This window comes from Geotrypetes seraphini, chromosome 4, assembly GCF_902459505.1.
Source record: "Geotrypetes seraphini chromosome 4, aGeoSer1.1, whole genome shotgun sequence".
NCBI lineage: Eukaryota > Metazoa > Chordata > Amphibia > Gymnophiona > Dermophiidae > Geotrypetes > Geotrypetes seraphini.
The window spans coordinates 160,811,338-160,826,999 of NC_047087.1; the positions used below are offsets into that span (position 1 = coordinate 160,811,338).

The window sequence follows — 15,662 nt, forward strand, 5'->3', positions numbered from 1 at the left end:
TATCTGATGACTTTAGGTGGGTTTTTGTGACTTAGACCATGTTTTAAATGGTCTAAGTCACAACATCCAAGTTCCGTCTATGCTGTGCTGTACAACATTCGGTTATACATGTAGTATGACTAAGTCTAAGCCTGCCCACGTCCTGCCCAAATCCCACCCTCAACACTCCTCCTGAAACGCCTCGTTTAGTTATGGTTTAGTTATGGTTTAGTTATAGTTTAGCGGCACTGTGAAGGCCTAGGTCGTTTTTAAATACGTCCAAAACCCGGTTTTATTATCGGCACTTGGATGTTTTTGACTGATGATTGTCCAAGTGTTGACTTAGGCCAGTTTTGGACATTTTTCTTTTTCGATTATGAACCCCTTAGAATTTATGATTAGCGTGTCATCAAATTTTAATAAACTTGAAACTTGGATGGTATATATAATTGCAGTTGAGTCATAATGAAGCTTGGTATGACTTAATGTCAAATATTACTTCTCTATTTTCCCTGACCCTCCTTCCTAAGCTTGATTGTAGTTTGTCAGCAGTTTCACCTGCATGCCATCCTGACCTGGAGTAAAGAGTTTTCTTGTGACCCAATTATTTCTTGGAAAGTTCTTTAATAGAATAATTGTTTAATATCACAATCAGCAGATAACTGTCAGCTTCTTGGGCAAATATGATGTCCTCTTGCAAGAGTATTATTTGTGCTGACAGGAAAATATATACTTTTTGCACAGTTCATAGACCTTATGGTAGGCCTAATTCAACAGCACAGAGTATCTCCTGAGGGTCTTTCTCCTCAGGCTGAGCGCCCATCCAGACATGCTTACGCATGGAAGATGCGGATCGCTTACAGCATGGATCTTGAACTTGCAGCTTTAGAACACAAAGAATATTCTGTGGTTATTGATACTCTTCTCAAGTTTAAAAAGTCATCCACAGTTTTTGCTTCTGATAAGTTGTGGAAGGCCTTCCAACATTGGTGCACTCAGGACCAGGTGAACCCTTCTTCAGCTCCGATCTCTGCAATTTTCATTTTTCTTCAGGCTGGCCTTGATAAGGGCCTCACTGTGGCCTCTCTTCGGGTTCAGGTAGGTTGGCTCTCTTGTTAGATCCTGAGATCATCGGTCCTCATTGGCGTCTCATCCTGATGAAGCTAGATTTCTGAAGGTGGCTCGTCATGTCAGACCATTGGTTAAGCAACCTTTCCCTTCCTGGGGCCTTAACCTGGTGCTGTCTAGCCTTACCAAGGCTCCTTTTGGGCCCCTTTAAAATGCTTCACTCTTGAACTTGATGCTCAAGACCATTTTTCTGGTTGCCATTATTTTGGCACGATGTGTGTCAGAACTTCAGGTTTTTTGGGTCTTTTTGCAGAGAATTGTTTCTCCGTACCTCGGAGACTGGGGTTTCCCTATGGATGGTTCCTTCCTTTCTGCCGAAATTGGTTTCGGCTTTCCATGTTAATCAGGAAGTGCATTTGCCTGCCTTTCAGTCTACTGGTTCCAGGACACAAGATCACCTGTTGAAGAAACTGGATGTGTGCAGAGTGTTTCTGCATTTTCTGGAAGTCACTAAAGAGTTTCATCTCTCTGACCATCTGTTTGTGCTGACTCATTCGATTAAGCGGGCGCTCTCACTTCCAAGGTCACAATTTCCAGTTGGATCCATAGAGCCATTTCAACAGCCTACATTTTTTCTGGGAAACAGTCCCTTTTCTATCAAGACACATTCTACACGGAGTGTGGCTTCTTTGTGGGCCAAAGCTAGAGCTGTCTCCCCTGAGGATATATGCAGGGCAGCAATTGGTCTTTCCTACACACGTTTGCCAAGTTTTACAGAGTGGATGTGGCAGCAAGACAGGACTATGTCTTTGGGTCCTTGATCTTATGAGCTGGCAAAGCAAGCACACCATAGCATTTTGGGAACTGCTTTTATATGTCCCATCTGTCTAGAATGTTTCACCTATTACACTGGAAAAAGAGATTAAGTACTTACCCTGGTTAGCTCTTTTCCAGTAGAAAAGTGAGATATTCTCGACTCTCGCCCTGTCCTTCCTGTGCCTGCTTCTTGATTGCTTGTAGGCCCTCGGGGGCTGCGAAGAATTCTGTATATATGTTTTCATTTTATATGGGAGTAGTTTCTGCGCTCCTTTGAAGCCTTTGTTGGCAGTTAATATTACTGTTTGATTTTACTTCTTAAGCCGAAGTTTCTAAGCCTCTTACTACACGTTTATTTGGTGGCTTTTTAGTGTTTGGGTACTAACTGTAGATGGATCTAAAGAGCCCAGTGAAGTACAGCAGAGGCAAAAGGAAAAATCCGGAGTGGATTCCTTCTGCAGATGGCACAAGGCCATAGGGATACTACCCATCTGTCTAGAACAGGGGTATCAAAGTTGGTCCTCATGGGCCGCAATCCAGTCGGATTTTCAGGATTTCCCCAGTGAATATGCATGGGATCTATTTGTATGCACTGCTTTCATTGTATGCTAATAGATCTCATGCATATTCATTGGGGAAATCCTGAAAACCCGACTGGATGGCAGCCCTCGAGGATCGCCTTTGACATCTGTGGTCTAGAACAGTGTTCTTCAACCTTTTGACACCTATGGACAGGCGAAAATAAAATAATTATTTTACGGACCAGCAGTTAAAGAACACTGGGCTAAGATGTGGGCCAGACCCCGCCCATCTCCATCCAATCTCCGTCCCAGACCCCACCCCCATTTTATCCCATTCATTTTTCATATATATATACACACATACACAATATAATCATATTGACAACACATAATGGTTAACCACAAAATTAAACTACACAAAACACACTGTATGCTTCTCAATATTCATTCCTACCGGAATACAGATAACCCCATGCAAATACAGGACCAAAAACTCAGTGGCGTACCAAGGGGGGGTAGGGGGGGCAGTCCGCCCCGGGTGCACGCCACAAGGGGGTGCACAGCTGGCCACCCACCGGGGAATAGGCTGCCGCCGGGGAAAGGCTTCCACTGCCGTCATCGGAAACAAGCCGGCCGAGTTCTCCCTTCTTTTCTTCCCTGCAGGGCTGACCAACTCTCGCCACCCGACGTCAATTCTGACATCGGAGAGGACGTTCTGGGCCAGCCAATCGCTGCTTGGCTGGCTCGGAACGTCCTCTCTGACTTTAGAATTGACATCGGGCAGCAAAGAGTTAGTCTGCCCCGCGGGGAAGAGAAGCAGGGCAAATTCGGAGCCGGCCTGTTCCCGATGGTGGCGGTGGCAGCATTTTCCCAATGGCGGTGGCATAGGGGAGGGGAGGGAGAAAGAAAGAAATGGGGGGGGAATGGGAGCCAGAAAGAAAGGGGGCAGGGTGAAACAAAGAAAAAGAAAAAATGGGGCACGGAGAGAGAGAGAGAAAGACAGACAGAGAGAAAGAAAGAGGGCATGAAGAAAGAAAGAAAGAAGGGGGCAGGGTGAAACAAAGAAAGAAATGGGGCTCGAAGAGAGAGAGAGAAAGACAGACATAGAGAAAGAAAGGGGGCATGGAGAGAAAAAGAAGGGGGCAGGGTGAAACAAAGAAAGAAATGGGGCACGAAGAGAGAGAGAGAAAGACAGACATACAGAAAGAAAGGGGGCATGGAGAGAGAAAGAAAGAAGGGGGCAGGATGAAAGAAAGAAAGATGGGTGAGGGAATAAGGTCTGGAGGAGAGGAAGCATACAGAAGGCTGAAAGAAGGGAAGAAATATTGGATGCACAGTCAGAAGAATAAAGTGCAACCAGAGACTGATGAAATTACCAAACAAAGGTAGAAAAAATGATTTTATTTTCAATTTAGTGATCAAAATGTGTCCGTTTTGAGAATTTATATATGCTGTCTATTGTCCGTTTTGAGAATTTATATATGCTGTCTATATTTTGCATATGGCCCCCTTTTACTAAACCGCAATAGAGGTTTTTAGCGCAGTGAGCCTATGAGCGTTGAGAGCAGCATGGGGCATTCAGCGCAGCTCCCTGCACTAAAAACCGCTATCGCTGTTTAGTAAAAAGGGAGGGGGTATATTTGTTTATTTTTGTATAGTTGTTACTGAGGTGACATTGCATAAAGTCATCTGCCTTTACCTCTTTGAAAACCCGCGGAATATAAATGATAATTAACATTTTCTCTGCGTACAGTGTGATTTGTGTTTTTAAAATTTTATTGTTGGTAGATTGTTTTGACTTGGCCACGAAGGTAAGGGGGAGGGAGGGAGGGGAGCTGCTGAAAGACATCTAGTAATCCTTGCAGGCTTGACTGCAGGGAATTATTTTTGTAAAATCATGTTTTGTTATGTGACTGGCATTATTTAGACTTTAATTTCTATGAATGAATAGAATGAAAATTATATAAAATTACTTGCTTGTTTTTATGTGCGTGCGCTGAAGTGGAGAGAGAGTGGGCTGAGCACGCTGAAGGGAAATGGGGAAGAGAGAGTGGGGAGAAGACGCTGATTTATAAATTGACAATTGTACAGAATATTGTTTCTTTTTATACTTTAATATAATAAGTTCAATGCAAAACAATTCAAGGCTTGTGTGGATGGGGACCGAGCTTACGGGGATTAGTCCAATAAAATTGTATTTTCTTATTTCTCATTATTTGTTTTATTTTTATTTATTAATTTGTAAAAGTGGTGATTGTTATGTATCAGTTTTTTTTCAAATTTACATCTACTGTCTTTATATTTTGCATAGTATTAGAGGACATGTATAACTGTTTTTGTGGTGTTGTAGTGTTGCATTGTATGCAGAGTCTGGTTTCTTGGCGGTTCAGTTTAACTTTTGTCTACATATTTCTATTTTTAGTTTGTGATTATTCCATATTGGGCGAGGGTGTATCTGTCTGTGTGTATGAAAGGGACATGTCTTTCTGATAGCATTGACTGTTGTGACAAACCCAGGTCTATTTCAGGTCTTACCCAAAATAAACCCGAATCCGTTCCTGGTTTTGCCCCAGTGAGCAGGAATGTGCACAAGCCATCTAGATGCAGGAGAGCTGATCAGGTGACCGACCAATTAATTAATCAAGCTGACTCTAGCTCTGACTTAGAAATGGAAATAGCAGAAACAGGGCAGGATGAGTTTGAAAGTTTCACTCTATGTAAACCCTATCCTGACACTGTTAAATATCTCAGGAAATTTGAACAGCCAGTTAAAACCAGGGCTAGAAAGTATCCCGTTTGTGAAAGCAGGAGACAAGTCAGGGGTGGAAAACCCTTCCCCCACAGTCTCAGAAGGGGAGTGGTTTTCCACCGGATATAATGAGCCTGCTGAGAACAGAGAGGGGGAAGCAGCCAAGGGAAGCCAGACTCACGAGGCACCCTAGAGGCAGAGGATGCAGCTCATATCAGGGAGCCTTGGGAGCAGCCAGAGGAGGAAGCAATGGACACCCAGGCAAGCCAGGCATGCACTGAAACCCAGCCATTGCCTATGGAATTACAGTGAGTTTAAACCTGGATGTTTTCTCATGCTGCTTATTCCTCATTGCTGCTAGGGAATCTGAAAGTTTAGATACTTCAGTTTTAAAATTCTCCCTGAAAGCTTAATTCAGAAGTTTTCTTTAAAACCCTGAGCTATATAAAGGTGTAGTGTGTGTTTGTACTTCCTGGCTGATTGCCAAGCTGAACTAGCACGTTGCTTTCTCTCAGCTGTGGCTAATCCCGAGTGCACCTTTGCAGAGCAGGGAAACGTACATGTGCTATTGAAGACTAATGATATATCAATAATTTTGGAACATACAAATGAACTGTTTGGATAAAAGAATATTGATTTAAAAACACTGTTGCTCTGGTGAAGAGAACTGAGACCTAAAGCTTGCAAGTCCAGAAGCAGTGACTGCTTGTATTACAGTGTTATTCAAGTTTTGTTTTTTTTGAATACTTTATGAAGAACCTTTTTGAGTTTGATGTCATGTGCTATGACTGCATACTGCACTGCAAGGCTGATGCCTGAATGTTTTTGAATTATGTTACCATTACTGAAATAAAGCTATTTTTGGTTTTGCACATTCTGACTGAAACCTGTATTCCTTGCATGCATGCCTAAAAGTAAGACCTGGAGGATCCCTTAGTAGCAAGGGACACGTAGGATTGGAGTCTTTGTCACTTTTTCTGGGACTTGCAACATCGGCAAGAACCCGGGGTGGGACACTGTACAGGATCTGGCTTGTTTAGTTTTACAATGTATGTGTTGGTGTTCTAGTGCTCACTGCAGTGTTTAAGATGCTGCCTTTTCGTAGGTACACTCTTGTTGTGCGATATGTGGATTGTTACTAAAAATCATATTTTTCATATAGATGGGGAAGGGGGTTGGTGTCAAAAAATGATGGGCCCCGGGTGTCACATATGCTAGGTACGCCACTGCAAAAACTAAAAGTACTAATATCTACAAACAAACCCTAAGATGCAAGACTCTGCATGCAGGACAACCCCAGAGAAAAAGAAACAAATGCGTTTCTTCCTGAACAGACAGCAGATGTAAATCAATCACTAAATTAAAAAATAAAATAATTCCCCCTACCGTTGTTGTCTCCCTCCCTCCATGCTGTGCCTTGCCTTCTAGCCTGCCCTCCTGGTGTTATTTTCGGGCTGGCTCCCTCTTCCTCAATGCTGCAGTGCACAAAGCCGTGGCCAGCGTCCCGCGCCTCTACTGGAAGCCTTCTCTCTGATGTTGCAGTGTCAGAGAGAAGGCTTCTGGTTCAGGCACAGGAAGCGCGTAGGAGCTTCTGCCCATGGCTTTGTGCACTGCAGCACTGAGGAAGAGGGAGCCGGCCCAAAGACAACGCCGCATCGATCGTACCGTGGACCGGTGGCTGAACACTGTTTTGAGCCCAATGCATGTGCTGGCCCTGTGGACCAGCAGTAAATTTCTACGGACCAGCACCGGTCCACGGACTTGTCGGTTGAAGAACACTGATCTAGAATGTCTCACCTATCTACTAGAAAAGAGCTTACCAGGTTAAGTACATAATCTCTTTTTGTAGTTTTCAAGTTGATCTATTTTTCTATGAATCAACAGCTGTCTTTGGCCATCACAGAAGTTAAATTCTGGATAATTTTTATTTCTCCTTTGAACTTGTTGAATCTGTTCCATGTGCTCAAGTTTCAAGTTTTATTTAACAGTTGATTCAATCACTTATCAGGACTTCTAAGTGAGTTACACGTAAGTAAAAAAAGAGGATTAAAATAAACAACTATAAAATGCAAATGATTATAACATAAACATTTTAAAAAAGTATTAAAAACAAATGAAATAAATAACATGAGACGATTAAAATTTAACTAACATGAAACAAAAAGGTAAGTGGGGGAAGAAATACAATTCATATAGTAAAGGAGAACATCATATAACTGGTCTGTAAATTAATTTTACCTACTAAAGTAGAGATCTCTCTTCAAAACTTGCCAGATGCCTTCCAATGTTACCGCCACAGGAGACAAAGTGCCTTGCTTACTCCCAGCTTTCTCTCCTCTGCTCTTCGAATGCTGGAAATGCCCTCAACTGGGCTGCACAAACCAGCACCGTCCTCAACGTTAGGAAACCCCGTCTCCTCCACTGAGGTTGCAGACTGCAGAGAGGAATTGGTTTCTGGAGGAGATTTAAAAAAATACCTTCAGCCCTGGGCTTTGGGAGCTCCTTCACTTAAAGCAACAGCATACGTACTTGGTTATTGATTGCTGAAGGGGGGAAGATGTAACACCCCCTTTCTCTTGATATGTGGCATAGGTTAAGGTAATAGCCCAAATGACTCAGATATGGTAAACAGTCAATGATAATAAACTGTAACACTTTCACATCAAGTGATGCAAGATGTCCATTTGTGTAATAAAAGAGCAACACAGGCTTCACAACAAATTGAATGGAAGAAAAAGCCTCAGAAAAGGGCCCTCCCACCTCCACAAAAGTGGCTAATAAAGGTGGATGAGCGGTCACCTCATCAGCAAAAACCTTCCTTTAAATTGAAGAGCTTTAAAGGAAGGTTTTTGCTGATGAGGTGATCGCTCAAGCACTGTTATTAGCCACTTTTGTGGAGGTGGGAGAGCCCTTTTCTGAGGCTTTTCCTTCCTTTCAATTTATTGTGAAGCCTGTGTTCTTTTATTATACAAATGGACATCTTGCATCACTTGATGTGAAAGTGTTACAATTTATAGGTTAAAGCAAGGGTGTCAAAGTCCCTCCTAGATGGCGGTAATCCAGTCAGATTTTCAGGATTTCCCCAATGAATATGCATGAGATCTATTAGCATATAATGAAAGCAGTGCATGCAAATAGATCTCATGCATATTCATTGGGGAAATCATGAAAACCTGACTGGATTGCAGCCTTCGAGGAGGGACTTTGACACCCCTGAATTAAGGAAATAACTGTCAGTAGAATATAGAAGCATCAACATAAGCCTTGTTCTGCTAACCAGCTTCACACTGCCTTATTGGCCACATTCCCTCTACTGTATTTGGTTTTGTTTTTTTTAAGGTAGTGTGTCAGTTGCAGGGTACAGTTTTCCAGAATAGGGCATCTTGCAGGATAGTATAGTGGAGCTAGTGGGGGTGCAGGGTAGTTTCTTAAGCTGTGAAGGAAATTTGGGGTAGGGTATTTGTAAGGGTGTTAAGTTTCCAGGGATGGGGCAATTTTGAGGTTTGGAAGAGTAGGGAATTCCACCTTTTAAATGGTTTTGCTCTGTTCTCTAATTGCTATATTTACCTAAGTTGCTGACATGGCAAGTTTCATCTAGGACTATCATTTGACTCCAGAAAAAAGAGGACGGATTGAGATATCCGGGTTTTACTTCCATTGAAAGCAATGTAAATAAGGAGGATGGATAGAGACATCTGGGTTTTACTTCCATTTCTTTCATTGGAAGTAAAACCCTTTTTTTCTGGAGCCATATGGTACAGCAGCTGGAACACCTTCTCCCATAGAAATGAATTGGATCCAGTTTTTAATTTTTCTTTTACTGGGTTTTCCTTTATGTCAAGTTTCATCCCTTTGTGCTACATTTTCAAAATTATTTTGCCCTCCGATAAGCAAACTAAATAACAGAGAAAGCCAGACATGTTCAACTCCTTTTGTATAATTATTTCAAAGTTTTCATTGAGTTGGAAAGAATAAAAAGACGCTGAATAAAAAGACACCAAATTAACCTATGTTTAAAGCCATTAAAACAGAAATAACCTTGTTCTGTCTCTTTTACATTTTGTATTACTTTATCAGACAGATAACACTGTCATAAGTAAAATGGACAAAAGAGAATGGAATGAAAACTTACCTAAATGACCTCTACACTTTCATCAGTGCTTAGAGGGGTGCCTGGATGGTAAGCAGGAGAGTGTGGTACAGTGGTTAAAGCTACAGCCTCAGCACCCTGAGGTTTTGGGTTCAAACCCACACTGCTCTTTCTTGCCCTGGGCAAGTCACTTAATCCGCCCATTGCCTCCAGTACATTAAATAGATTGTGAGCCCCCTGGAATAGACAGGGAAAAATGCTTGAGTATCTGAATAAATTCATGTAAACCATTTTGCGCTTCCTTGGGAGAACAATATAGAAAATTGAATAAATAAAATATAAAATAAAACTTTGGCTGGGTGGACAAAAGAGGACTAAGCAAACCTTAAATAACCTTCAAACTGTAATCATGGCTTAGAGGGGAGTAACCTAACTGGTATGGCAGGTACATATTTTGTACCCTGATTGAATAGGCAAAAGAGTAAAGAAACAAATGAAACTTTAAAAGACTTTCACACTTGTATCAAAGCTTTAGAAGGGTATAATCTGACTGTTGTGGTTGGTGTAGTTCTGGCCACTTTGTTGGGCAGACTAGGTGGACCATTGTGGTCTTTTTGCTGTCATTTACTATGTTACTGAAATAAACATCAGCAGAAGCAACCTCTGTCCTTAGTACACTTTTCAATTAATTTCCAATCAACATATGGTTTTCCTGTGGTTGTTGTTACACAGGGTGTAGGAGAGAATGTCCCAATACACATGAGACATGAAGGGAAGGTCAAAAACTTGAAGTTGAATAAGAAGGACCTGACAAATATCGTGCAGGAGATTTGGAAAGAGAAAATTACAGCAGATCAACAGGTAATCAAGTTCAAAATTTCTTCTTCCCACTTCATTAATTCAGTGTATTTCTTTCTTTTTTTTTTTTTATTTATAAATTTATTCATTTGTTACAACTTATAACAATTCCATGAAAACAAATAATCAAGGAAAATACATCAAATATAAAAGAAAATCTATTTCAAGTCCACATTATATGAGGGCTGCTTGTTCTATTGGCATCACCAAATCATAAGTAAAAATTAACAGGAAATTATTCAATAATCTTCAGATCAGGCAAGAGAAAAAAAACTTATATATTTCACTCAACCTCAATCTCTGCAATAGTTTCAGGTAAAATGTTTACTTTGTTTTTGTCTTGAAGAAAATTCTCTAAATGAGCTGGATCTACAAAAACATATCTAACATTTTGATAAGTCACCAAACATTTACATGGAAACTTAAGGAAAAAGGAAGCTCCTACGCCCAAGATTCGAGTCTTGAGTTGTAGAAATTGTTTCCTCCTATATTGTGTTTGTTTGGAGACATCTGGAAAGATGTTTATCTGTTGACCACAAAACAGGGCACTCTTATTTATAAAATACAATTTAAGAATGTTCTGTTTTTCTATGTCAGTTTTAAAAGTGACCAACAGTGTTGCTCTTTTGGCTATAAAATACTTCAATGATTCCAAGAATTGAGAAATATTTAAACTGTCAGGAGACACTAATTGATCCTTATCCCCCTCTTCTGAAGCCACTTTTACTCCACTAGGAATATAATAAAGATTATCTGGTATGAAAGATTCTATCTTAGTATAGGAAAGTATATCCTTTAAATACATTTTTAATAACTCCAAATGAGAAAGGTAATGAGATATAGGAAAATTCAGAAATCTGAGGTTCCTGGATCTCATAGCATTTTCCATTTTTTCCATCTGTAGGTGTAATAAAATATTATCCTTAACATTAGAAACTGCACAAGATTGCATTACAGAAACAGATGCTTCCACTTTATCAATTTTTTTTTCAATTGAAGCCAATTGAGTATCATGATCAGTCACTTTGCTTGTTATCTCAGTAAAATTGGCATAATTTTACTACTGTGCCTTGTAATGAATTCTCAATTCTATTCACAACTGTCCAGACATCTTGAAGAGTAGCCACTTTATTGCCCAACTCAGGCCTGTTAACAGGTCCAGTAGGCATTGAAACAGGGGATACAGATAACAATTGTTTCCCCTTTATTATGCTTTTGGCGTCCAGTTCAAGTTCAAATGAGTGTAGAGGAGATGAATCCGAATCTGCTATGGAGTCAGAATCATCTTTCTCTAAGGAAAATTGAACAGGTTGAGGTGGAGGCGTGGGTTCCCCAGATGAGAGAGAAACAGATTGGATCTGTAAATCAGGCTTACCTTCCAATGCTGTTACAGGAATATGGCATAAATGACGATCCATTGGACCAGAATTTATTGTAGAAATAATCTTAGCCTTTCGTTTGCCCATAACTTCACAAATCTGCTCCCTGCTCCTCCTGGGCTCCGAAGGGGCTCAAAAGGGGCGTGTCCTGCCCCTTTGGCCACGCCCCTTCGGATTCACGGCCACGGGCCACGTCCGCGGCTCACAGCAGATTTTATTCGTGGGAGCGAGGACCTCTCCTCCCGATGGCAGATGCCGGGTGGTGGCTACAGGGGTGCCTGACTGAAGGGAGATGTCGGCAACAGCTTCAGTCAGCCCTCTTTTCTCTGCGGCTCACAGCAGATTTTATTTGTAGGAGCGAGGACCTCTCCTCCCGATGGCAGATGCTGGGTGGTGGCTGCAGGGGTGCCTGACTGAAGGGAGATGTCGGCAACAGCTTCAGTCAGCCCTCTTTTCTCCGCGGCTCACAGCATATTTTATTTGTGGGAGCAAGGACCTTTCCTCCCGATGGCAGATGCCGGGTGGTGGCTGCAGGGGTGCCTGACTGAAGGGAGATGTCGGCAACAGCTTCAGTCAGCCCTCAATTCAGTGTATTTCTAACTCTTTAATCTAATGTATTGACAAAATTAACAGGTATGCTTTGCAGAAAAAATAAAAATAAACTGACTTAATTGGGTACCTGACCTATATTGTTAAAAAATTGAACATGTAAAGGATACTTGTATTTCTTTGACATAGGACACTGATAGAGAGGAGGAAATAATTTCATAAAAGACCACCCATGGGGGGGGGCGCTAGAATGCCTGAGAGGAATGGCAGCCTGATCGAGTTGCTCTCCCTAAAGCCTTATTAATTTCAAAATAAAGACTGAATATCGATTAAGAAATTCTAGAACTTATTAATTCTACTATCAACCTTCTTTTCTACTGGAATATCTACAAATAAAGAAGTGATGGCCACCAATAAAACTGGAAAAAGGCACAAACCGGAGCCCAGATATCCCTCCAAGACACTTCTGCCACTATCAGAAAATGGCAGCATGTCTGAGGTTCTTGCTGAACTTAAAACTCTGAGAGACCTCATGACAGAATCCAAGGAAGAAATAGCGATTTTAGAACAAGAAATTGATGATGCCAGCAACCGTGCCTGAAGGAATAATTTGAGAATCCTTGGGTTACCTGTAGGGAAAGAAGGCACTGACATTGTTAAATTTGTGGAGCTGCTAATACCAAAGATGCTTAATATCACCTTTGAGAGGAAATTTGAAGTGGAGCATGCTCACCGCATACCAGCAGCAAGTTCAGCTAATAGCAAATATCCCAGACCTCTGATTTTAAAAGTTTTGCGATATCCACAGTTGCTGCAAATAATGCAGAAGGCTAGGTCACTGGTTCCAATTCAATATGAAGGCAATACCCTGTTCTTTGTGCTGGAATTGAGCAAGAGAACTGCTGAGGCAAGAAGGAAATTACTTGCTTACCGCCCTCAATTGAAGAACCTTGGAGCCCGATTCGGTATCTTTTACCCAGCCCATATGAAAGTCACGTTTCAGAATACTATAAAGGATTACACTAACCCAAAAGATCTGGCTGACTTTCTTGAAAAGCAAAGCCCAATTCAAATAGACAAGGCTTGACATGTGGCGGGCCAGTGAATGCTACTGCTTTGATACGCCATATTGGAGTGCCTTTCATCTAAGAGTAATATCACTTACAGCCCTTAATTGCTGATTTTGTCCCCTTCTGATGTTTTGAATGCCTGACCTGCTTATTGATTTACCTCCGTTTATGACTTGTTCTTATCTATGACTCTGCTGAGCTGTTACTGTTTATTTCTCCAGCCCTGCTCTCAAAAATTTGTCACAGCTGTCTACAACATGGCACCATTCCTCCCTGGGTTCCTGGATTGTTTTCTTCTCCTTGGCTTTATTAACGATCTACAGTAACTTTTCTTCTTCTAAAATTACAGAATCTTCTGTGGATTGGTCAATCTATCAATCAACAGGCAGCTTTGTTTAGAACTGCTTTTTCTGGATTGCCTATGTTTGAGATGTCAGACTCTCCTCTGCAACTTGTACAATAAATTTCACTGCTTTGCTCACACAGTCAATTATGCTACAATCACAGAGCGCTTTATCTCAATTGACCTAATTACTGTGTGAAACTACCTCCTCCCCTGGCTTTCTTCTCTGCCTAGCTGTCGATTGTTTATGTTAACAATTATGCTACGGTTCACTTCCCTATAGCTGTCCCTTCGAAATGCAGACTACACTCAGTCAACAATGGCTAGATTATGAGCTAGAGCCGGGTAACTCCTGCTGTGCTTTTACTGAATGACAATTATTATGCATATATCAATGAACTTATGCTTGCTGTTAGTGAGGAAAGTTTTGTGAGTCCCTCTTGCAGCTATAAGTGCCTTACTTAATTATACTTCTACACAATTGATACCAGCACTTCGACTACCTTACTCAGATGTTCTACTTGGTTTCCTGGCTCTACTCTCTGAACAAGGGTGATTCTCCCCACTCCCATTACTTTTGGCAGACTCACTGTTTGGTAATTTTTTCCTTTTTTACTTGTTGACTGCCAGTACTCCCGACAAATTTTACTAAACTGAACCCATAGTGTGTGATTCTGCTTTGAATGACACTCAACACATTCTTTGGGTCAGTTTCATATATCTAGCCACTTGATATGTTAGAATTGTTTATTGGATCATGAGTGGGGTATTGGCTTTCCTCCCCTGCTAACATATAACTGGTGCTAATCGCTATCTGCTGTGACGAGAGAATGCAATAGCACCGATTGTTGCTGAGTGTCATGGCGGCATTTGCACATGGTGCTGCTTTCGCTGTGACCCAGGTTTGTTTGGTTATTTGGTTTTTTTTCTCCTCACCATAGCTTTATCAGTGAGCAACAGTACCTTCTCAACATCTAATCTAGTAAGCTCACCTGCTGACTACTTTTAAATGACCTGCTGATCATTCTGAAGCTAGGCAGAAGGATTATTACTGTGTTAAGCATATGTATTAGACTGCTCCAAGCTCCTTATACTAACGCTCATACAGCTTTTTGTGCAATCACTGAGTAGTGTTTTGCTTAAGATAAGAATAATTGCTATGAAAACTGTCTGCTTTTTTGACCTTTCTCTTATGCCTGATCTGAATTGCTCTGGTCGCAACTTGTGCTATGGATCATTAAACTTAATTGCGTCACTGAAGCTCCATGCACCTACCAGCCGATGGATTGCCTGTTAGTATGGGGCTGCTACTTCTACTGCTTATGCTGGCTTGCAATTTTATTAGCTTGGATAATACTTATAAGAGTCTGCCTCTTAACTCCGGGTGCCTTAATTTATTATTGCACCTACTGGACTGATGCCAGCAATTACTTGTTTTTTTTAGACGCTAGGCCTGATTTCCTAATTGTGTTATTTGAAATAGGGAGACTTTTGCTAGTCTCTCTATACTTCTACTGTCTGTGCCTCTCTATACGTTCGTGATCCTGCTGCCAGCTGACTTCTGAGGGTCAATTATCTGCTTGAAATGTGCATGGTATGGACTTATTTGGTTGGATCACGATTATACTTGGCTAGCAGGCTATGCACTTTCATTTTGCCTATGTATAATTGCGTGAGATGCCTGTTATCGCTGCAAATATTACCTTAACATCCACTGTAATATGATGGATAGAGTGTGCATTCTACAGATTTCCCTTGGAGAATTGTGGATTACTATCCCTTCTTATGTTCTCCTGCTACAATTGCCAAGTTCATTGACTTACCACTTCACTGCTACTTTCCTTTTCTCCTATGCTATGACTATGCTTCTGGCCTTTTGGTTTCAAGTTTCAAGTTTATTCAAAGTTTTATAAACCATCCAATCGGCCTTCTGGGCGGTGAACATTATATTATATACATATATGGGGTAACTATACATCCTTTAAAATAATAGTCATAATTCAAAACATTTAGAAACATTACAAAAACAAACATGAACAAAATGGGAAAAAAGGATAGAACTACAATTTATCAAGTAAGAAAAAGAACCTATAGGGAAAGGACAAAAGGGAGGATATCCAAAAGTAGATTAAAACTATGTAGCCCTAAAAAGGGCATTTAGGTCTCGAAAGCATCAAGAAATAGAAATGTTTTTAGTTTCTTTTTAAAATGGTTAAGATTTGATTCTTCCCGTAAATGTA

The 15,662-nt window shown here is 41.0% G+C and overlaps 1 protein-coding gene across 1 annotated transcript in view; it reads left to right on the forward strand.

Moving 5' to 3' along the window:
- Nucleotides 1–15,662, forward strand: part of TSNAXIP1 (translin associated factor X interacting protein 1) — a 1,372,321-nt gene that overhangs the window by 963,714 nt on the left and 392,945 nt on the right. Inside the window, exon 11 of the mRNA XM_033941585.1 lies at nucleotides 9,956–10,084. Within this exon, the coding sequence (XP_033797476.1) occupies nucleotides 9,956–10,084 (129 nt within the window). The remainder of the gene's footprint in view (nucleotides 1–9,955; nucleotides 10,085–15,662) is intronic.